Genomic DNA, 21,887 nt, shown 5'->3' with positions numbered 1-21,887 from the left:
CATTGCACGGGGACGATCGTGATATAGGTGACACAAAATATACTAGCACTGGCCAGTAATTTATCATCCATTTATGATACACGTGGGTTCTACATAGTATACCGTGATATACTCGATGGTACTAGTATACTAGTATTATATGTACACGTAACACATTACATCTTGCTACAAATTCAATCATGGATTTCATACTAGAAATTAAGCAATGTGGGCATGCACTGCAGGCGCATGCGCAATATTGTGCATGCATTGCGTGCAATAGTCCATGTGCATGTGTCACTTGCTACGATTATGACAGGTTGAAGCAGAGCCAGAAGGTTCAATCAGGGTCCTTCCACCTCCCTGGTTCAATCATGTTTCCTTGTACCATTGAGAATTGTTCGGCAAGTTTTAACAAGAAGTGGAAATTGATTGAACATGTTGCCAAACATACCGGTGAAGTGAGTATCATGACGAGGTGGCAGTATCACTGTAAGACAAGATGCGAAACGACGTAGATCTATGAAGACAGATCGCGGTCCCACTCGTTGAAATGAGTGTTGTGCTGTACCGGTGTTTCCAATTCATTGCAATGCATTAGCCATTGCAATGCAATGTCAATGGCAAATGCGAAACTAAATGTCGCGGTCGCGCAACTATTTTTAAATTGTAAATTTATTTCCTGAAAAAATGGAGGCAGTGTATAACAGCCACACGCATGCATGGGTGGTTATGAAGGCTGCCTGGCGCAACGGCTGGCCTGATAGTGATGGCCTTAGCTTGAAAAATAGGCTTACATTGTAGCAATCACACAAGCTGTTAGTGTTACTGATAACTAACCCTAGTATTGTAGTAAACTTACATAAACTGGCTGGAACCTGGATACAGCTAACATTAATGCAGCTCCATACGATGCCTCCAGCCAGCAATGCAATGCCAATGGCAATGCACGGACCCATGGCCATGGTAAAGTTTTATACTAAACTATAGATCTAGACTCTATTAACGTTAGATATCTAGACAGTATGGCAGTAAATTAGTAGGCCTAGTACATTCTGTATTCATTAGGCCCTATTATTCTTTGATGTAAAGTTTATCATGTAGGTTCTATGTGACATCACAAATTGTAAATTTAGAGTAAAATATCCCGTTTGCGGCAGTTTAATTTTCCAACTTGTAAACAAATCAGGCAAATTATTTTCAACCATTTCATATATCATAGACAAGATTATTCATTAACGCAATTGTTTTCATAAAAGAAATTTACCGTTGACCAACGCAGTTTTCATGATTTACCAGGGCAAAAACCCGGCACAATTTTCGCCGATAGGGGCGATATGCGACGTAGTATTTCTGCTTGCGGCACGATGTACAATCCCTATGCAATACGCGCGTGCTCCGTGATCTTTAGCTGAACGCCTTCACGTGTCTCGCAAACATTGCGTAAGCGCCAATTCCCATTGCGAAAGCACGTGAAAATAGCAGGCGCACATGCATTGGCCGCAAACAAGATCGCAATTCTGGCGGTGTTGTTGAGGTCTTTCTCGTGTTTTTCTCATTTTTTTTCGACGGTAACATCCACTTTCCGAAAAAAATGGCGGCCCACATCGGCTCGCGAAAGTTCTATTTTACGTGAGGATATGTTTTCAAAATCCATGAACATCAAGAAAATGACAAAAAATCAAGTTTCTTGGACCATTGTTTCTTAACTGTTATGTTAAGAAGTACCGAAAATTTCATTTTGGATGCGATATGTTGTCATTTAGGTGAGAAAATTTCACTTTCGTCAGAGATCGTGCTTATTTTATCGGTTGGTTTTTGTTGATTGCTAGTGTGTTAGTATATGTGTAGTGTGCATGTAACAGTGCAATGCAGTGTTTAGCGGTATATTACCGTGTATGTTGTACCTGCCGCGAACGGCTGCACGGCCGCTTACTGACGCAGTTACTCTAGTTATTTCTAAATTCTAGTAACAACGAAAAGTCTGGTTGGAAACTTTAGAAAATTTATAACTCCTGAACGAATTTTCTGATTTTCCTTAAACTTTCACTGATGTATTCTGTGACTTCTACTAGAGAAGTTCTCACATGTAATATTGCTGCATGCACTCGATCGACTCGTATACTGTATTATAATTTTGGTTTTATTCCCCTTTAAGCTGTATTACTTCATGTCCAACAGAGTCTACCGTGTAAACATGGTAAAGCAGCTTGTTAGCTGCATCAAAACTACTCTTCTCAACTATAATGCATCTCTCTTTGTCAATATTTGCTGCACCAGAAACCGTTCAAGTGCACCCACAGTGGATGCACAAAGAGCTTCACCAGACAGCCGCATCTTCAGAGACATCTGGGCTCACACTCCAACGTCAAGGGGTTCCTGTAAGTACCGACTCTACGACGTATACTCGTTCCTCCACACAATTTGTGTCATGTGTAAAAGCATGTCCTGTCTAGTGGCTTATATAATCTAGAATGGAAATTTGTAGTCATTGTCTCTGTATGTCAAAATGAAACCATAAACTCCTGAAGGTATTCAAGGCATTATCCAATGTTCCCCTTTGTCTTGGTCTCTGTCATACAAAATACATTTTGTTTGGCAGTCAGTTTACAGCATTTTTCATCTTCAGCTGGTCATCATACTAAATCAGTTTGTGCAACATATATGTATCATACATGATTTTTCTTTTACTTTATTAACCTGGTAAGCAGGAACTGCTGTGCAATAAATCATCTCTTTACAATATCTCTGAACAGTTTGAAGGCAAATTATTTGTTCTCCCTTTGCTTTGCTTTTTACTCAGTGTTATCCAATTTACAACCAGTTAGTGGTACATACTGTGTTACAGCTGGTGTTACTCTGTGATGAATTGGTATGTCTGTTGAACTTACCATATATAATACACTCAATCCTCATATGGGACTAGTGTAAGCTAAGCAAGGTATTTGTAAGATGTTACTAAACTGATTTAAAAAATACAGCCACAAGCATGCCATGATGTGGATTGATGCTGATCATTATAGATTAGCGGTTGATATGTCCTCAGAGTATCCATTCATGTTTGTTGGTTTGTTTGTTTGTTTGTTTGTTTGTTTGTTTGTTTGTTTTTCTTGGTAAGGTAGTCTCACTCTCTCATAATTTGATTTTTCTAGATGCAAGGAAGAAGGATGTGGTGGTGCATTTAGCAGCAAGGATAGCCTGAAGAAACACATCCAGCGGGTACATCGTGGTCGCCAGTTCAAAGTAAGCTTGAAGCATGTTCTCTGCATCAACCAGTGGAATTTGTTTCTTTGATGAAAGAAGGCATTGCCTTAGACCAAAATGTAACTCTCTAGTCCTTTGTTTTTTCTATCATTAAAACAAGACGTAAAACTCTGAACAATTCCCTTACTTCTTATTGAAGTCTTCCCAGCATTTGTCCAGTTGGTAGAACAGTAATCCAACAACTGCTGAATGAGACCCCTCTAAAGAATACAGTCATGTTCTTTGAATGCATGGCCCTGTACTTCTGGAGGAGAATCAAGTATCTCTTGCATTGGCAGTATGATAATTTAAAGTATCTCTTGCATTGGCAGTATGATAATTTAATATCAAATTGTCATTTAAAGGGGATGGCTAGTACTGTACGAGCTGAAATTTTCGCGGTGGTTTTATTTTCGCGAATTTCGTGAATCACCTTTGAACCGCGAAAATAACAACACGCGAAAATAACAACGTGCAAATAGTTACGCTCAGTTAGACCGTCGCAACAGCGAAATTAACAACACGCGCAAATGTCCTCCAAGTAGCAATTCGCGAAAATATCTGTACGCGAAAATTTCAGCTCGTACAGTAACTGATCAGTGGGAATCGGTGGAAATGCTGGGGGATGATTGTTCCAATCCTTGTGGGATTCATTTAAGAGTACATTATACATCTATTGCTGTGTGAAAATTATTTGCTTCAGAATGGTCTCATATTCAAGTAATGTGCAGTTCAATGTTTCCAGGTTAGCATGCCTGTACAGTGTCGGGGCGATCATTAACGAGCATTTAACGATCGCCCCATCACTGTACAAGCATGCTAACCTGGAAAGTGAATTTTTCCAGTTGTCAAAATCATCCAGATCAATCAGCATCAGATTATTGTACATATCACCAAGATATGGAATGGTGCATTTCCCTAGACAGCCATAGTCGTGGTTGCTCGCAAAGATCCAAGAAGTTAAGAATCTGTTGTGCGATATAAAGATCAAACATAAAGACAGAAAGTCTGTCATACATAAGATGCTGGATTGTGAATTGGTAACTCCTTTATCACTGATGCAAACTGTCTCTCTTTATCCACTAGTGTGAATATGATGGCTGTGGGAAGACATTTCACAAGCATCAGCACTTGACCGTTCACCAGTATGTCCACACGAACATCAAACCATACAAGTGAGTTTAGATTTACCGCTCTGATTTCTTGGAGAGAGAATTTTTTTTTTCTCAGGTCTCTGAATTTTTCAGAATTTTTCAGGAATTTCGGATTTGTTCTTTCTCATTCATGTATGAAAAGCTTTATTCTTTTGATTATTGTTCAAGGTTAACATCGTGAAAACTGATTACATAGATTAGAAAGGGGGAAAAAGTAAGCATTTTCCTTTTTCATGGTCTAACTTTAACAGTCAATGTGTACTTCATTCTGATGCATTGCGACCTGCTTTCTGTTGAGATTAAGAAGAAACAATAAATCTATGAAGTATAAACTTGCAGTGGTTATTGTAAATGGAAGTATGTGAGAGGAAGCCCTATTTTGGAGTCAAAGCTCCACCAGTCAATTCATGCACTGACAGTAGTGAACGCTCATTTTGGAAATATGCCATTTTGTCTGCCTTACAATTTTGCTAGATTTACAGCAGAAAAGAGGAAGTGATATTGGTTCTAGGACAATTACCCTCTGGACAATATTATCCCCTGGACCCTTTCCCTAAGCCTAATCCTAAACCTAATCCTAACCCAAATTCCAACCCTTAACCTTAACCTAACATTAGCCCTAATCTTTACTTTAACCCTATCACTGACAGGTATTTAGCTGGGGGAGGGGGATAATTGTCCTTGAAGGGTAATTTTCCTGATACAGTGATATTGTTTGGATATATGCATAAGAATGGCTTTTTCTAGGAATTTGAACCAGGATGAAATCTCCTGTGCTGTAGTAGCAGTCATTATTAGTAACAGCATATGAAGATTTGGTGTCATGGGGAGAGTAGATTGACCAGAATAAAATCGGCGTTCTTTTGCCCCCCCCCCCCCCCCCCCCCCCCCCCCCCGGTACATTGGAAAAACACAACTAATGCAGGCAGGCCTGTTAGAATAGAATAACCTATTAGCAAATATGTACATCAAAGCATACACTCATTGATGAAATGCTATCCCCATGCTACCAGGTCTTTAAAGGAGACCTCTGGATGATTTAGATTTTTACATTTGAACAACTATAAATTAGTTATACTGAGGACAGAATTTCAGAATTTTGGATAATTGGGATGAAGAATAAGAATATTTTCAAAATTTAGAACATATTGCAATGAACAAGGATGATGACATGGCAGAGTCACCATAAGAATGCATGAGTTGGGGCTCAAGGAAGCAGAACAAAAGAAGGAGGCATGCATAGATTATACACAGGTGAACTGGCAAGCAAGCGGTATTGTAATGGAATTACACTGCTACATTTCTGAAATATGTGAACCTCCTATGTCATCATCCTTGTTCAGTGTAATTTGTTCAAGGTTTTTCAAAGTATTGTTTCTCTGCTCAAGAACCACAATAAATTCCACAAATCTATACATGGAGTTGTCGATTTATGTACTGCATGATGTGAAATTATGAAAATCGTCTGGAATGTCCCTTTTAGCTAAGATGATATGGGCAGGGCATTCAAGTTGTAGTAACCAAGTAGTTCTTCATGTGAAATAACACATCAATGCCTTTCTCCTAATTGTTCATTTGTATGATTGTTGCTTCATCATTAATGCCAGATGTGAGCACGAAGGATGTGAGGCCAGATTTCTCATTCCCAGCAAACTCAAAGCACACATGAAAGTCCATGAAGGTAAGTGCATGATTCTCTCGAAGGTGGAGTAATTTTTCACTTTTATTTTCACACTATTATGCAAGACACCTTTCTCTTGTAAAGTAAACTCCCTCCCAAAGTACAATATTCAGGTATACCTCTTGATAATTAGCTGCTTTCGACCACCCAAAGTCACTTGTTATACCAGGTATCTTGTGATGTCAGGAGCAAGCACAGAAGGATATATAAAGAATGGGACCTGCACAATTAGCTTGTTATAATGGATATGTCACTATATCCTACCTCATGGTAACATAGATCCACTGTAAAATTTGCTTTGCTCAAAGATATTTGGTTGTATACTACTGCCTCATCCTTCTTTCACTAAAAAAAAAAAGAAGTGTGTGACAAGTGAAAGGAAAGAAATCTGCTTGTTGAACTTATGGCCTAAAACCAGAAATATTTGTGGCATATTTTCATGAATTGCCACTCGCTTTCAGTGCATAAGTGTGCAGAGAAAGACATTCACTTGCATTTTAATTTCGTGAAGCCTGCCCCCTCGCAGAATTCAAAAAAAAAAATTAATGCATTCAAAAGTTTCTCGTTTTACAGTATACAGCAACAGATACAAAGAATGTGCAATGTCCCCCCTTCCCCAACACATTGTATAAGAACATAAAGGAACAAGTGAGGGAATGCCTTCTTCATTATCTGCAAAATGGTGTTTGTAAGAAGAGAGCTGGCAGCCTTTTAGGATTTGCTTGTTTAATATATTTTTTGTTTGTGTATGTTTAGGTTACACATGCACCCAAGACGGCTGTGAAGCATGGTTCAGCAAGTGGAGTGAGCTCAGGGCACACATTGCAGCCCATGTGACAGGTAAGCCTTTGGTATGAGGGACGATTTCTCTTGGCCATTGGACATAACAATTTGAAGTAAAGTATAATTATTATGCAACCACTAAGGAAGCATTCAATGTTTATCAACAGTAAACAACCACAGGATCAGTGGCTTTAAGTTTCCTCCAAAGGACTGAGCAATGAGGATAGAGTGCCTTGCCTCGAGGCACGGCCACTACAGCCAGGGACTTGAACAAGGGGCCTTGTAATTGATAGTCTGTGGTGTAATCCTCTGAGTCACAACAGCTCCCATTTCTTTTCATAGCCGGACATTTCAACAAACACCTGCATGGTTCCATGCCGATCAACTCTTTGTATTCCATTCGTGCTCATTAATTCCTTCTCATTTATACAATCTGTATTTATGTCATTCTCATTTATACAGTTTATTGGGACTCGCTTTAAAGGTAGGGAATCCCATTTGCATGCCTTAAATGAAGAGTTGTATAAACACAGTGGTATGTTGAAGAGAGTATCATTTTAGAAACTCCCATAAAGTATTGAAAGTGGAAGGTAACATTTAGTACATTTTTATTGACTGTTAGATTTTGAATTGAATTCTTTTTCGGGGCTCACCGTAAATTCCAGTACATTACTAGGCTACCTTTGCAGACCCATGCACTGCATGTGTGTCCATCATGTATATTTTGCGAATAAAGTTCATCAAAACTTACAAACATTTCTATATACATTCTTGCCACACACTTTATATGTTATTACATCAGCTCTTATACTTTTAGATTTGTGTTTATAGATGAAAAATACAGAAGACTGCGACAAAAAGGCTTAAGTGTGGCTGACACACAGAACTACTGAGTAGTTGAGTTTTGTGCATTATTCAAATTGTAGATAACTGTTGACTTCCAAATTTCTAAGCAGTGGCCTAAACAAATCCCCTGAGGTTCATATTTAATGTTTTGCTGCATTTTGGGAGTTCTGTAAAAGGTATCCCCTACCTTTAATGTAAACAATGATGATAATGGCCTTATTGTGCTGTTTTCTACCACATGTATTCACCCACCATGTTGACTTTTTATTGTTGTAATGTTCTGCAGAGTTTCGATGCGAGAAATGTGGGAAGGTGTTCACCAAGAAGTACAGGGTAAGTCTTGTCAGCTGTAGGTTTTCCCATATCCCTGCATCTTTTTAAGTGTCAAAATGCTGTCACTAATTAAATACTTATATCACTGCATAGACATTCAACCATGTGATGTGTTCTTTTAGTTCCAAATGTTTTGGTTCAATAATTGCATCGATAGACATCATTGCATTTTGTTCTATAATTGATTAATTTGTCTGCATTGTTTAAGTTTACTCTTCACCTAAAGCATGACAAATTTGGTATGTAACATAAAAACATCAATGGACCCACCCAAACACACACCCAGCAACCACACACCACAACCACGATTACGAACAACGAGTGCTATAATAATATAACTAGTATCTCTAGCCCCAACAAGTAGACATGCAATCTCTATGTGAAAAATGTAGGCCTCTTGAATCTTTTAATTACTTAATTGAATATTCTTTAAACATATTGTCGGATTACAATTGAAGACTTTAATATGGAAAAGAGAAACATCTTATTAAACTTTGTTCAAGTAATCATTTGTTTCCGTTTACCTTCCAGTTGAAGAGCCACTCAAAAGTTCACAAGGAAGAACGTGACGCCTTCGTCTGTCCAAGAGACGACTGTGAACGACAATTCATGAAGGTGAGATGGACTAACTGTGTCTCAAATTAACCTCCCAAGTACAGGGAATCCTACCCTCTTGCTGCCAGTTGTTTGTAGTGGCCACCTGTGTGTAATGACTACTTCACATTTTCCTTTCACATGTACATAGTCATATGCACATAGAGGGTGTTTGTAAGGTCTTTGGCATTATTCTTTTCTCTCTCTCTCTTTTTTTTTTTTTCTGGAGTGATCACTATGGCCAAATCTGTCCTTATCTTATGTATAACCGCAAGGTAGACTATCTTGTTCAGGGTACATGAAAGTGTATATGTTGTAAGTGCGATTCCATTGTTACACATGTAGTTAAAAAGAATCACAAGTATATGGTGTACCTCTTGAACACATCATTTGTGGGAGCTGGCTGCCAATTTGGGTTTTGTACTTTTAGCCTTTGAAAATTGACTATTGGCGGCGTAGACTTGTCAGAAGTACAACAAGACCATGCAATTTTATTGGTGTTTGAACGTTATGTTTGTGTTGCTGGTTTGCTTGTTTCATTTCATGTATTTATTGCATTGAAAAAAAAACACAAAACAAGACCCAAACATGTTATTCGTGTTTCATCTTCAGATGGAGAGCTTGCAACTTCACATCAGAAATTACCACGAGGGCGCCAGACCGTTTTCCTGCAGCTATTCAGGATGCACCAAGACGTTCAGCTACAAAAAGTCCCTTGTGCAGCACCAGGTTGTCCACGAACTGGGCTACAAGAAACCTCCAGCTAAGGTACTCCTTGAAATTTACATTCAAGCTCTGATACCATGCTTTCTAAATATTCATTTCCTACCTTCATCATACTGTTAATGTACTTACCCCTCACTATATCTATCTATTGTTTTTCTTGTTGTTTTATGAGGAAGTGTCAAGAAGAAAGGCTTCTGTATTTTTTTTTCGTTAGTTTGTTTGTTGTTGTTGTTGTGTTTTTTGTTTGTTGGTTTGTTTTTGTTTTTGTTTTTGTTTTTTGTTTTGTTTTGTTTGTTTGTTTTTTTGTTTGTTTTTGTTTTTTGTTTTTTGTTTGTTTGTTTTTGTTTTTTGTTTTTTGTTTGTTTGTTTTTTTTTTTTTTGGGGGGGGGGGGTATCCAGCATTGATTGAATGAAATACTTATAAAAGAAATAATTGGTGTAGTCTTTGCTATACCTGCAAATATTCTAACCCTGCACTTCCTTGATACATGTACTTGTAAGAGTAGTAGTTTCATATGGAAAACACTGTCAGAAGTGGCTTTTTTTTTTTTTTTTTTTTAGATAAAAAGATTCTTGTGGGCACTATATAGCGAACAGCTGATAATATTAGTGATGAAATAGAGAACAACTGATATTATCAGTTGAGGGCAGTATATTTCTTCCTTGAAAATCAAAACTTGTGAAAATAGCTGATGTCATATTGACAGCATATATCTTCCTACAAAATTTGGAGACCTTACAACTTTAAAAATCTCCAAGCTAAAGTATTATAGAAAAATCTTTGTCTCGCAATGCAGGCCATCAAAGTACTTAGATTTTTGTCAGATGTGCATGTGCTGGCCATGAGCAACAATGGTGGTACTTGCAAAACTTGTTTGTGAAAGAAGACCTTAATTTTGTGTATTATCTTACTTGCAGCCGAGAAAGCGTCGCAGTCTGGCCTCAAGGCTCTCGGGGTATGCTGATGTGAAGATGTCAGAAAGTTTGTCCCCATCTTCAGTCACTTCACATGATCCCGCAGGCTTGACCCCTCCAGGCAAATCAAATGCAGATAGAGGGAACCCTGAGAGTCGTCCTCCACCCCCGACTCCAGTTTCTACGGCAACCGCATCCAGACTCCAACCTCAAGAATCTCAAGAACAGTTGCGAGAAACTGAATTGAAAATTCAAACAGCCAGTGACTCTGCAGGCGTGAACCCTGCAGACAAATCAAATGCAGAGAAAGGGATACCAGAGAGGCCTCCACCACCAATAACTCCAGTTTCTATGGAAACCGCATCCAGACTTCAACCTCAAGAATCTCAAGAACAGTTGCGAGAAACTGAATTGAAAGTACCAGCAGCCAGTGACCCTGCAGGCTTGAGCCCTCCAGGCAAATCAAATGCAGATAATGGGATGATACCTGAGAGTCCGACACGGCCACCATCTACAGTTCCTATGGTAACCGCTTCCAGACTTCAACCTCAAGAATCGCAAGAACAGATGGAAGAGACTGATTTTGATAGTGGATCAATGAGTGCCTGTCCTTTGCCAAAGGTGGTGCAAGCAAAGACTGCCAGCATGTCAAACGATTCCACGGAAACTTGGTTGCGACGACAACGTGAACGGAATACAAGAAATCGGAGGAAAGCTCAACCAGAGCCTGAAGTCGGCCTTGATGACTGCGCAGCACAGATCCTGCTCGCGATGCAGAATGCAGACATTCGGGACTATGCAGGATTCTTGTCAAACCGTGAACGCTTTGACTGCCACAAGGCGAAACATAAAGTGACAGTGAAGAATGGATGTTAGAGACTATCAGCAGAGATATCAGCACTACGCTATTGGACACACTTGTGTCTGCTTTGTTTATTTAAGTAGTCATGTCCTATAGAGATATGCACCATCAGGGCATTACCTAGCTTCAAGAATTGAAAGCTGTCAGGAATTTGTTTTATGTAGCAACAACAACAACAAAACAAAAAATAGCTGCTGAAAACTTCTATCTAATACTGTAGTGGGGAGCAAGTGGAGTAAAATGGAGTCAAAAGGGGCCTGAGCTTGCAACAAGCACAGTCAGGGGAGGGCTAGGGACACAGAACAAAGAAAACAAAAGGGATTGGGTTGGAAGTCAAGGGCAAGGGGCCTAACAAGTAAGGGAGGGGGATTAAAGCAGTAGGGTGGACAGGCAAAAGGCAAAGGTGGGTTAGTGATGATCACAAGGATCACAGAGGGCAACCTGCGAATGATAAGGATGAATAGGGAGGCAACATCAAACAAGATGAGGAACAACAGATTGATAAAGAATAGGGGAAAGAGTGAAATAGCAACAGTATGAGCGATTGGGTGGGGGGGGGGGGGGGGCTGAACAAGCAGCGAGCCCTAACCTGGTAAAGAAGAGGCAACAAACTGAAAGTGAGAGTCAACCAACAAGAGCAAGTTACATGTACTATATAATAATATTTGTTATTTGCTCTATTATAGATCATGCTTTGTAAACACCAATAGTTATTTATTTAATGGTACGTGTTGTCTACAACTCAAGCGCTCGGGGGTTCTTGATTGACAAATACTTTACTGTCATTGCAGCTTGTGGCTAGTCTTATCTGGAGGTGATGTGCTCTCCAGGTAGTTCATTCAAAAGTGTTGCAACTAATGTGAGCTGAAGGACCCAAATGTAGTTTGGGGAGCCCATCAAAAAGCATTTGTAATTCAGTGACAATGAGTCATCATGCTTTATTTTTACATATCCATGTATTCATTGTATTTTATAAGCTTTGATTTACATCATATGAATCTTCAACATCTATTCTTTATTTGACTTGCATGATTTGTGTTGGTATTTTGAAATGTGACTGAATGCTCTCTTTAGAGTGTGCAGGAATGCAGTATGAATATTTTGAAGATCCTTCCTAATCGATGAAGTGGAACCTCATTATAACAAGAACCTAAAAAAAACCATGACAATTACCTTGTTATATCATGTTTCTCCCTATATCAGTGTACACAAAGAAATATGAAGTGTTGGACCTGTACAATCACTGTGGTGTATGAGGCTTTTGCTATATCCAACCTCTATATAACAAGGTTCCGCTGTATTGCAGAATGTGGCATGAAGCGAAAAGCAGAGGACTGGCTATGAATATACAGATCTGTGAATGTGTTGCACATAGCAGTGTGGTTATACAGGGGGACCTTGTTGTAGCAAGCTGCTCAGGAGCCTCTGAAATTTTGTTCTATTGGGTATCTCATGTTATGAAGGATAAAAACCAACAAATTTAGAAAAGAATGGGACCTGCCAAATTACCTTGTTATATCACATAATCTTGTTATATCCTACCTCATTATAATAATGAGGTTCCACAGTTGTTGCCATGGTGGCAACTACTGATCCCAAAAACTTATTGATGGTTGCCATTGAAATAGTGATTGCATAAATTCTTCAAGTCCTTTATTCAATGGTAACATGGTGTATGGAGTCAAAATAATGACCATCCATTGATAAAGATGTGTGAAACGTGTATGGTGGGTATGTTGTTTGTTGTTGATTGGGGCGAGTGCATGGTTTACTTTCCAAAGTGTGTGATCCATGAAAGGGTGTGTCAAGTTGGCGCAAAGTATTTCCAATCTGTGCATCCATATTTTGTCAAAATTATGTGATACATATCTTTCCCCCTGTTACATGCACACAAACACATGTCTACATGAATGCACACACAGACACAGACAGAAAGACACACACACACTCACATTGTGCCGCTTAAAGGGACTATACAGTACTGGTTGAGGTGGGGATTCATGTTTTGAACATTCCTAAGTGAGATAATGAAAAGCCTCTTATGAAATATGAAAGAGCATGTAATTTTAAGAAGGATTCAACGTTTATTTGATGAAAATTGGTTTTGAAATGGCCGAGATATCCAAAAAAGTGCTAATAATAAAAGGCGACATGCCACAACTTTATTAGGATCTCTTTGTTTCACCTTGTTTTTGGATATCTCGGCCATTTCAAAACCGATTTTCATCGAATAAACTGTTGATACCCCTAGAACTGCATGCTCTTTGACATCTCATAGAGCGGTTTCTGAATATCTCGCAAAACGTTACAAGCTAAATCCTCGACCAGAAACTGCTCTATGAGATGTCGAAGAGCATGCAACAAGGTGAAACAAAGAGATCCTAATAAAGTTGTGGCCTGTCGCCTTTTATTATTATCACTTTTTTGGATATCTCGGCCATTTCAAAACCAATTTTCATCAAATAAACGTTGAATCCTTCTTAAAATTACATGCTCTTTCAAATTTCATAAGAGGTTTCTCATTATCTCACTTAGAAATGTTCAAAACATGAATCCCTTACCCCAACCAGTACTGTACAGTCCCTTTAAGACACATTTGTTTTATAAGCATTGCAAAATGCAATAATGGTAAATGACTTTTGTATATTAAGATGGTCTGAACTGTAATATTTGGCTCGTCTTCTTTTTTTTTCTTAGAATCAATTTTTCATTTTGAGAAGGAAGTACAGTAGTTTTGTTTTTACTTTTTTTTAAAGTCTGTTTTTACAAAACAGACTTTTTACTTTTGCCAATACAGTAGCAACAGCTGTGACCAACAGCAGGTTTGGTTTTAAGGGGATGGTGTAGTATTAGTTGACCTGAGGATTCAGCTTTGAACTTTTTGCCAGATACTTAGAAACCACTTTATGAAATGCTACAGAGCATACAATTCTAAGAGGAATTTGAAGTTTATTTAAATGAAAATTAGTTTTGAAATGGCTGAGATACCAAAAAAAAAAAAAAAAAGTAAGACAAAGCAATCTCAATAAAAGGTGGGTCTTATCTTTTATTAGGTTTGCTTTGCTTTGGATATCTCAGACATTCCAAAACCAATTTTGATCAAATAATCTTTGGATTCCTCTTAGAATTATACCATATTTCGTAGAGGTTTATCATTATTAAAAAATCATCATCAAAAAATATTGGAAACCTGAAGACCCATCTCAACTGAAGCTGTATCCTCCCTTTAACACTGAACCTTCCATGAATCGACCGTGTGCGCTTACATTTCTCCGATCATTACTGTACAAGTACTCCACTATCACAAAATTGTCAGAAAGTCCTGATTTGCACAAACTTAAACTAGCTAAATATATGTCATATACAGTACATGACCCAAGTTATAGCTAGTAAATCTCACAAGCATTAGATCATAAATAGCAAATCCACCATTTTATGTACTTGATCAGATGAAAGAAACACTCCTGACATCTCATGCTGCATAGATAATGATTGGTTCCCTTTTTAATTTTAAATCTGTTTATTTCATGAGTCCGATGCACAGTACATGTACTACATGTATTTCTCGAACAAATCAGTTGGTTTCTGGCCCATGCACAATAATGCTGAAGTCATCATACTGACTGTCAAAATGTACAATTGCAATGGCTTTGGCTGCCAACACATGGCAGTAAATTGCCATGCACATACATGTAGTTGTGCTAGATTCAAAGTTTACTTCTTAAAGCACAAACACAAAAAGGGTAGAATAGTCTTCATTTGCCTGGCATCAGAATGAAGTTGAGGAGTTGATGCCACAATGTCGTCATAATAACATGAAAGCTTGCATACATTACAATACCACAATATTGTGGACAGCGAATAATTTTCCAACTCAAATGTGATTGGCAATTTCAGCTGATGAACAATATATGTATTTCACATGGTATCCTGTACACTTCTGCAGAAGAAAACTGCTACACAAAAATTAGTTTGTGTAGCAGTGGTGTAAATTTGTAGAACAAATTGCGATGTGATACCAGGAAAATTATTCCCTGGTGCATATCATAACAACACCTGCAACTGCTTGAAGTTCAGTACAAATGCGATGCATTATGAAAGAATACATTGTACAAGGTGGAGATGTACAGAGGTAGACACACTAGATGCTACAGATATCCCATACAAGTACAGTGTATCCCATACAAGTACAGTGTATCCATATGAGAAGATTAACGTACAACCAACCTCCCTAAAGTCAACCTCGCACAAGTCGAAAAATTGACTAAGTCAAAGAAATTTCTTCTACCCCAGACGGATAAAAATACAACGTTAATTCTAGAGTGTACCGGTATGTCGAAATTCACGCCAGTCAAATTATTTTTTTCTGGTCCCTACAGATTCGACTTTGGTGAGGTTGATTGTATCAAGGCATGGATGAATTCATTGGCAACGTTCACACATGGGAATGTTGTCACAAGTCAACTGAGTACATTTTGCCCGATAGTCTGTTATACGATATCAGTCCCGAGATCATCCTCAGATGACATTCCATGAACTTAAGAGTCAGAACAGAAAGCACCTTGTACTGTGAATTCTTTGCACATGCTGCCAAAATCAGAAACGGGTTTTTAGCAATTGTGGCCTTCTATTCGCTAGATCAAAATCAACTTATTCATAGTTGCTGAAATTGTAGAACACACTGAATGTGCAGCTAGAAGTGACGATACCAGCCATCCCCCACCATCTCACACTGTGACTTGAATATTGTTTATAGAAGTCAAACGTGAATAACAACTGGCTGGAATGGAAGATCAGTCTTCCAAAGAAACCATGTCCTGAAAAAAATGTCAGTGCCTTCATGTCTCTTTGTTTCTTCACCAACGCAAAATCATGAGGATTTTCCACGGTTAACAGGATAAATGATTATTATGAGTAAATTCCTGGTACTATTGTACAACCATGTGAGCTTGCACAGTTTACAGAGAATTCTACTTTAATACAGACATTGATTCGTACCAAAGCAACTTACAGCCACATTTAAAGAATTTACATTTTCAAATACCATAGTCAAACCAAGGTAGTGCTCATTGAGTATTCTTTCACTTTTTCAAACATGAACCTTATATGTTTTCCATTTGAATGATGATGAAAATACCCAACTTCTCACAACTTAACACTAGAAAATGATGATGAATCTCAGTACTGTTCACTACTGACACCAAGTAAATATCTAGCCCTTGGTAGTGAAAGAAATGTAATATTATAGCCTCTTTCTGGTAATCCTCACAACCTATAATTTCATTCTAGGGGAAAGGTTTCTTTAAAAAATCAAATTCAACTAAAATTTCATTGTTATTTTCATAACTAAATCAAACAGACTTTCTCATAATACTCACATTTTGTGAAGCTCATACTATAATAAAGTCACTAATCACATGCTGTCCTTGTGGCTCACAAAAAAATGCCCACAAGCTTTCAAAATGAATAAGATGTCACACAAGGAGAATTCTATTTTTTTCACCTCCATTAAATACTGTTTGAAAAAAATAACGTGCAGTGCACTCCCGTTATAACGAACACGGTTATAACAAAATTCTGGTTACAACAAAGTAAAAATTCAGGCCTTAACATCATCCACTCTATGTATTCCTATTGTTTATTTGTTCCGTCTTAACGAAATTTTGATATAACGAAAGAAAACTGCCCGTCCCGAGGACTTCGTTATAACGGGAGTCCACTGTATATGAATGTCGTCTTTGATTAGCTCTTTCCAGCAAGTGTCTTTTTATACGCTGCTTTCTCCTTGGCCGACATGCAGCGAATGGTAACCATTAGTGTGCTCTGATTCTTGCCTTTCATTTGGGGAGGGCCATTCAGTGTGAGTCGGTCCTCCATCCCTTCCATCAACTGCTTTACAACATCCATCTGGAATTGTGAAAGAGAGAGAGAGAGAGATAGAGATAGAGATAGATAGGTTTTCTCAAAAAGCTGATTTCCTAGACCACTTGACATGGTCTCATAAAATTACTTTTATGAGTCCTGTTATATTTGAAATTAAAGTGGAAGAGTAAGGGAATAATGTCATGTCATTTTCAGAAAATCGACCTCCATTGACTTTCGGATCCTTTTGTTGTAGCGGGTCACAAATATATAATAATAATAATGATAATAATAATAGTAGTAATAATATAGGGTACTTATAATGCGCCAATTATACGTGGACTGAGTGAAAGTAACAATATTAACATATCAGTGAAAGTCAAAGAAAATTGGACCATCAGTATTACACAATTATGATTTTTTTTTCCAAGTTTCGGTGCTGTTCTTGCTGGATAAGGAGAGTACTACACTTCATGACATCATTATTTACGATACATAGAAAATTGAACATATTTTTAATTTTCTAGCATACTGAATGAGCACTTGACTTAAGAACACATGTACTATCCTTTGTAAACATACAATATGTCAATAACAATTCGACGAAATGTGTACTATGTTTTAATGTCGAATTCTCCTTATATTTTACATGGTTGTCCAAATTGACATTACGAACTGTAGTAGTCTTCTCATCCAGCAATGACACAACTAAAACTTTTGAAACGATTGTCTGATTTTCTTCAAACTTTGACTGATGTGTTCCACTAATATTGCTGCTTTCACTCAATCCACATTTATCTTTCGGCCTTGATTTCCTTTCAGAGGCAAAATGCAAATGTTTGAGAATGTGATTCATACATGTGTGCCATACTACATGATCTTAATCCTTATCCTTAATCTAGAGTACAAGTCAGTTAAGATTATACATATCTTTCCTCTGGTGGGTTCCTACAACCATTGCAATCAGAAATAATCCACTTGCTTCAGAAATGTATAGTGTGTGTCATTGGAACTTTTACTTTTTATGGTGCAGTTTGAGATGAACCAAGAAAAGAAGCCAAAATCCCACACAACTCACCTGTTTACCATCAGGCACAGTATCACTTCCTCGTCCGCCGCTGACAGAAACGCGAACGTGAATATTACTGCTTTCATCTGAAAACCAGTTCTCGAGCTGACGCCTTCTCACAGCTACGTCGTGTTGACCAATGTTCCAAGACGCTTTAATCTCCTTTAGCTAATAGTAAGGCAAAGACAAATTGAAGATAAAGGCTTTCAAAATGGATGACAATTCAGCTGCTTAGAATTCCAGGAGCCCTTTTGATCCTCATACGTCATGCTATGGACAGACACTTATACAGTAGCAACCACTTTCCTCCTGATGTTATTTCTAATTTTGTATGTATCCTTCATTACAACAAGAGACCCGCGGGTCTAGCGCTCACCTGAGTATCGCAAGTTCACCTTTCACGCAGTCACTAATCTAAATTATTCACAGCTCTACTAAAATTTGACCAGGCATTCTCAAGTAGAAGATGAAAATGTAAAATAAAAAAAAGGGCCCAAATTTTTTACGATTCCTTAATTTGGGAGGATTGGGGCCCCCTGGGGCCCTCTGGGTGGGGCATGGTGCCCATTTTGATAAATTGAGATCCTGACCCCCTAGGGATGCTACCTGCCAAGTTTGACGAAAATCCATCATGAGGTTTTCAGGAAGAAGATGAAAATGTACGATTCAGGCCCCCATTTGGACCTTCCCAAACCCCCCCCCCCCCCCCCCCCAAGAGGGGCACCCCTGGATCTGCTATGAACAAACTTGAAACTACAGTCATTAATGTACTCACTCATAGTATTATCTTAGCTCTATAACTTCTGATTCTAAGGAAGATTTTTAAAGATTTCTTCATTTTGGGGGGTTTGGGGCCCCCTGGGGGCCCCCTGGGTGGGGCATGGTGCCCATTTTAACAAATTGAGATCCTAACCCCCTAGGGATGCTACCTGCCAAGTTTGGTGAAAATGGGTTATGGGGTTCTCAAGAAGAAGATGAAAATGTACAATTTAGGCCCCATTAGGACCGCTCCCCACCCCCTCCCCTGGGTCCCATGGGGGCACCCCTGATTCTGCCATGAACAAACTTGAAACTACAGTCATCAATGTACTAACTCATAGTATTAACTGAGCTCTATCACTTCTGGTTCTAGAGAAGAAGATTTTTACAGATTCCTTAATTTTTTTTTTTTTTTTTTTGGGGGGGGGGGTTGGGCCCCCCTGGGGGCCCCCTGGGTGGGGCATGGTGCCCATTTTAACAAATTGAGTTCCTAACCCCCTAGGGATGCTACCTGCCAAGTTTGATGGAAATCGGTCTTAGGGTAAGAAAGAAGGAGATGAAAATGTAAAAAGTTTACGCACGACGCACGACTGACGCCGGACGAAGGGCATTCGCAATAGCTCACTTGAGCCAAAGGCTCAAGTGAGCTAAAAATCATAATTTTTGATTTTTGATTTAGGCCCCATTTTGTCTCACCTCGGAGGAAACCCACATAAAGGTGTCAGAAAGATCTTGGTAAATTCACAGCGAACATTCAAGAAGTACTGAATGAAAGTTATTATTGCAATGCTAATGTTCAAATGACATATTAAACCACACTGCCAGTTGTGTACAGTTTGTTTAATCAGCCTTCCACTGTCATCTGACATATCAAAATGATGCTCAACTCTCTCAATACATGTTCGGTTTGAGTGGCAAATAAAACAATCAACTCTGCTAGACAGGAAGTCATTCAGTGGGTCCATAAGGTCCAATTATTGGCAGATACATGTTGGATCCTACATGAAAATTTACAAAACATGTAATCAGGTGATACACTATGAGCAATGATTACCTCTTCCAGTGACGAGAGCAAATATATCATGTAAAGCAATTAAAGGGACATTCCAGACGATTTTCATAATTTCACATCATGTAGTACATAAATCGACAACTCCATGTATAGATTTGTGGAATCTATTGTGGTTCTTGAGCAGAGAAACAATACTTAAACAAATTACACTGAACAAGGATGATGACATAGGAGGTTCACATATTTCAGAAATGTAGCAGTGTAATTCCATTACAATACCGCTTGCTTGCGAGTTCACCTGTGTATAATCTATGCATGCCTTCTTCTTTTGTTCTGCTTCCTTGAGCCCCAACTCATGCATTCTTATGGTGACTCTGCCATGTCACCATCCTTGTTCATTGCAATTTGTTCAAAATTTTGAAAATATTCTTATTCTTCATCCCAGTTATTAAAAATTCTGAAACTCTGTCCTCAGTATAACTAATTTATAGCTGTTCAAATGTAAAAATCTGAAAATTATCCGGAGGTCTCCTTTAAAGTCAACAAAAATCTTTGAAGCAAGCCGCTCATAATTCAACCATAGTGCCGTCCAAATTTAACCGCCGGCTACATATAAATCCTATGCTTTTGCGTGCCGTTGAATTTTGGCATGGGGCGTCAAACCTTGGCACATTCTTTTTTATTCTGACTAAGGCATCGTTTTCTCAAAATACATACTCTACACAACCTGTTAAAGACCACAAGACCAAACTAGAAGTGTTCTAGGCCTAATTCTTACCTGGGTAGGTGCTGCAGACTTCTTCACCTTTTCATTACGTTTTAGCTGCTCCTGATGCAGCTCCTGTCCACTCATCAATTTGTACAGGGGCAACGGTTTGGCATTCGGGTTCAGCAAAACCAGTTTCAATTTTCTCTCCTGACTCAGCGCCACCGCTTGGCTCCTGTTCAGCTTCCCCAGCCTGTCTCCATTCTCATCCATCAGCTCGATGAGTTTGTGGGGCACCATCTTCCCAACGTTGACCATCGAGTTTCGCAGATCTGCCGCGGCCCGTTTTTGCTTCCGTGAGAGCTTGTTCTCGGCCACGAGTTCCTTTTCGATGTATTCCAGGTCGGCTTCTGTGGTCTCTTCCGCCCCATGGAGGCGCTGGTATCTGCTAAAGGTCCTGATGCTACCGCATGTTTGCGGAGTTCTTGGGCTGAGCAGCAATGATGTGATGCGAGTGATCCTATCGCTTCCATAACAAACACAAGGACTACTTCTCTTCCCTACTGTAGACCCAAATCTCACTGAATATCTCCCCGAATCCTTCATTACCATCCCCAGCATGCAGTTTGAAGACCTCCTGAATTGTTGATTCAGGACAGATAGGCGTTGCGTTAGTGTCCGAAGTTTCTGGAGGCAAGCCATTTTCTTTCTTCCTTCTCTTTCACCGATTCATACTCAAGCAGAATCTTTAAAGCTCTCTTTGAAAATGAGCTTTCTTAAAATTCAGTGTTGGTCCTACATGTAGGATCTGCAGAGGGGGAAAAGAGGCTACAGTGTATGATTATGGATACATTTTCTCAAAGTCCTGTGCAGCTGCAGGCAGGTGAAATTCATCTCAAAACTTGCATCACCAGAACATATTGATTAATTACAAACTTTGGATAGCACAAGAAGACAGAAGTTGAACAAATGTCTGTGCAACGCTATGGAAGTTTTTTTTTTTTTTTCCATTCTTATCATTATTCTTTTTTGCAATTGAGCCACATCTTTGTTAGAGGTGGGGTTCAGTTTGAATTTACTTGGCATGACCATTTGCCTCTAAAGGTCCTGTTTACCTTTGGGAGCAGAGATTTTATATAAGCCTAAAATATAAGGAGATATCACTATTTTTCTCATTAAACCATAACTGTAGATGGTTTAGTCTGGAAACATTTTTATTATAACTATTGTTCACATTTTGAATTTTTCACAATACTTTATATTAATTTTACAGATTCAAATTTTTACAGTGGTTGTTTCTATCCTTAACACACATTTTAGAACTATTTCAAAGTACTAATGCTGGGATTTTTCATCTGCAAAT

At 38.7% G+C, this 21,887-nt stretch overlaps 2 protein-coding genes across 2 annotated transcripts; one reads left to right on the top strand and one right to left on the bottom strand.

The window, feature by feature from the left end:
- The first annotated feature begins 350 nt into the window (after positions 1 to 350).
- On the top strand, positions 351 to 11,442 carry LOC140235088 (uncharacterized). Its single transcript, XM_072315124.1, has 10 exons — positions 351 to 440; positions 2,260 to 2,360; positions 3,132 to 3,222; positions 4,309 to 4,397; positions 5,984 to 6,057; positions 6,814 to 6,897; positions 7,973 to 8,019; positions 8,551 to 8,634; positions 9,226 to 9,381; positions 10,258 to 11,442. The coding sequence occupies exons 1-10, from the start codon at positions 354 to 356 to the stop codon at positions 11,128 to 11,130; spliced, it is 1,686 nt and encodes a 561-aa protein (XP_072171225.1). The 5' UTR covers positions 351 to 353; the 3' UTR covers positions 11,131 to 11,442.
- Positions 11,443 to 14,602: 3,160 nt separating this feature from the next.
- On the bottom strand, positions 14,603 to 21,326 carry LOC140234668 (translation initiation factor IF-3-like). Its single transcript, XM_072314700.1, has 3 exons — positions 20,597 to 21,326; positions 18,057 to 18,215; positions 14,603 to 17,023 (listed from the first exon to the last, which is right to left on the bottom strand). The coding sequence occupies exons 1-3, from the start codon at positions 21,224 to 21,226 to the stop codon at positions 16,859 to 16,861; spliced, it is 954 nt and encodes a 317-aa protein (XP_072170801.1). The 5' UTR covers positions 21,227 to 21,326; the 3' UTR covers positions 14,603 to 16,858.
- Positions 21,327 to 21,887: the final 561 nt, after the last annotated feature.

Source organism: Diadema setosum, chromosome 11, assembly GCF_964275005.1.
Source record: "Diadema setosum chromosome 11, eeDiaSeto1, whole genome shotgun sequence".
Classification (NCBI taxonomy): Eukaryota; Metazoa; Echinodermata; class Echinoidea; order Diadematoida; family Diadematidae; genus Diadema; species Diadema setosum.
The sequence above is the reverse complement of the archived record's forward strand: the minus strand, read 5'-3'. Positions and strand labels throughout refer to the sequence as shown.

Bases quoted from the DNA above. Each gene is read 5' to 3' on its own strand.
- LOC140234668 (XM_072314700.1), bottom strand. From the start codon at position 21,226: ATGGCTTGCCTCCAGAAACTTCGGACACTAACGCAACGCCTATCTGTC. The intron at 18,216-20,596 runs GTAAGAATTAGG...CCTTACTATTAG, and splicing joins AGTCTGCAGCACCTACCCAG to CTAAAGGAGATTAAAGCGTC. The intron at 17,024-18,056 runs GTGAGTTGTGTG...TCACAATTCCAG, and splicing joins CTGTGCCTGATGGTAAACAG to ATGGATGTTGTAAAGCAGTT.
- LOC140235088 (XM_072315124.1), top strand. From the start codon at position 354: ATGTTTCCTTGTACCATTGAGAATTGTTCGGCAAGTTTTAACAAGAAG. The intron at 2,361-3,131 runs GTAAGTACCGAC...TGATTTTTCTAG, and splicing joins TCCAACGTCAAGGGGTTCCT to ATGCAAGGAAGAAGGATGTG. The intron at 4,398-5,983 runs GTGAGTTTAGAT...CATTAATGCCAG, and splicing joins ACGAACATCAAACCATACAA to ATGTGAGCACGAAGGATGTG.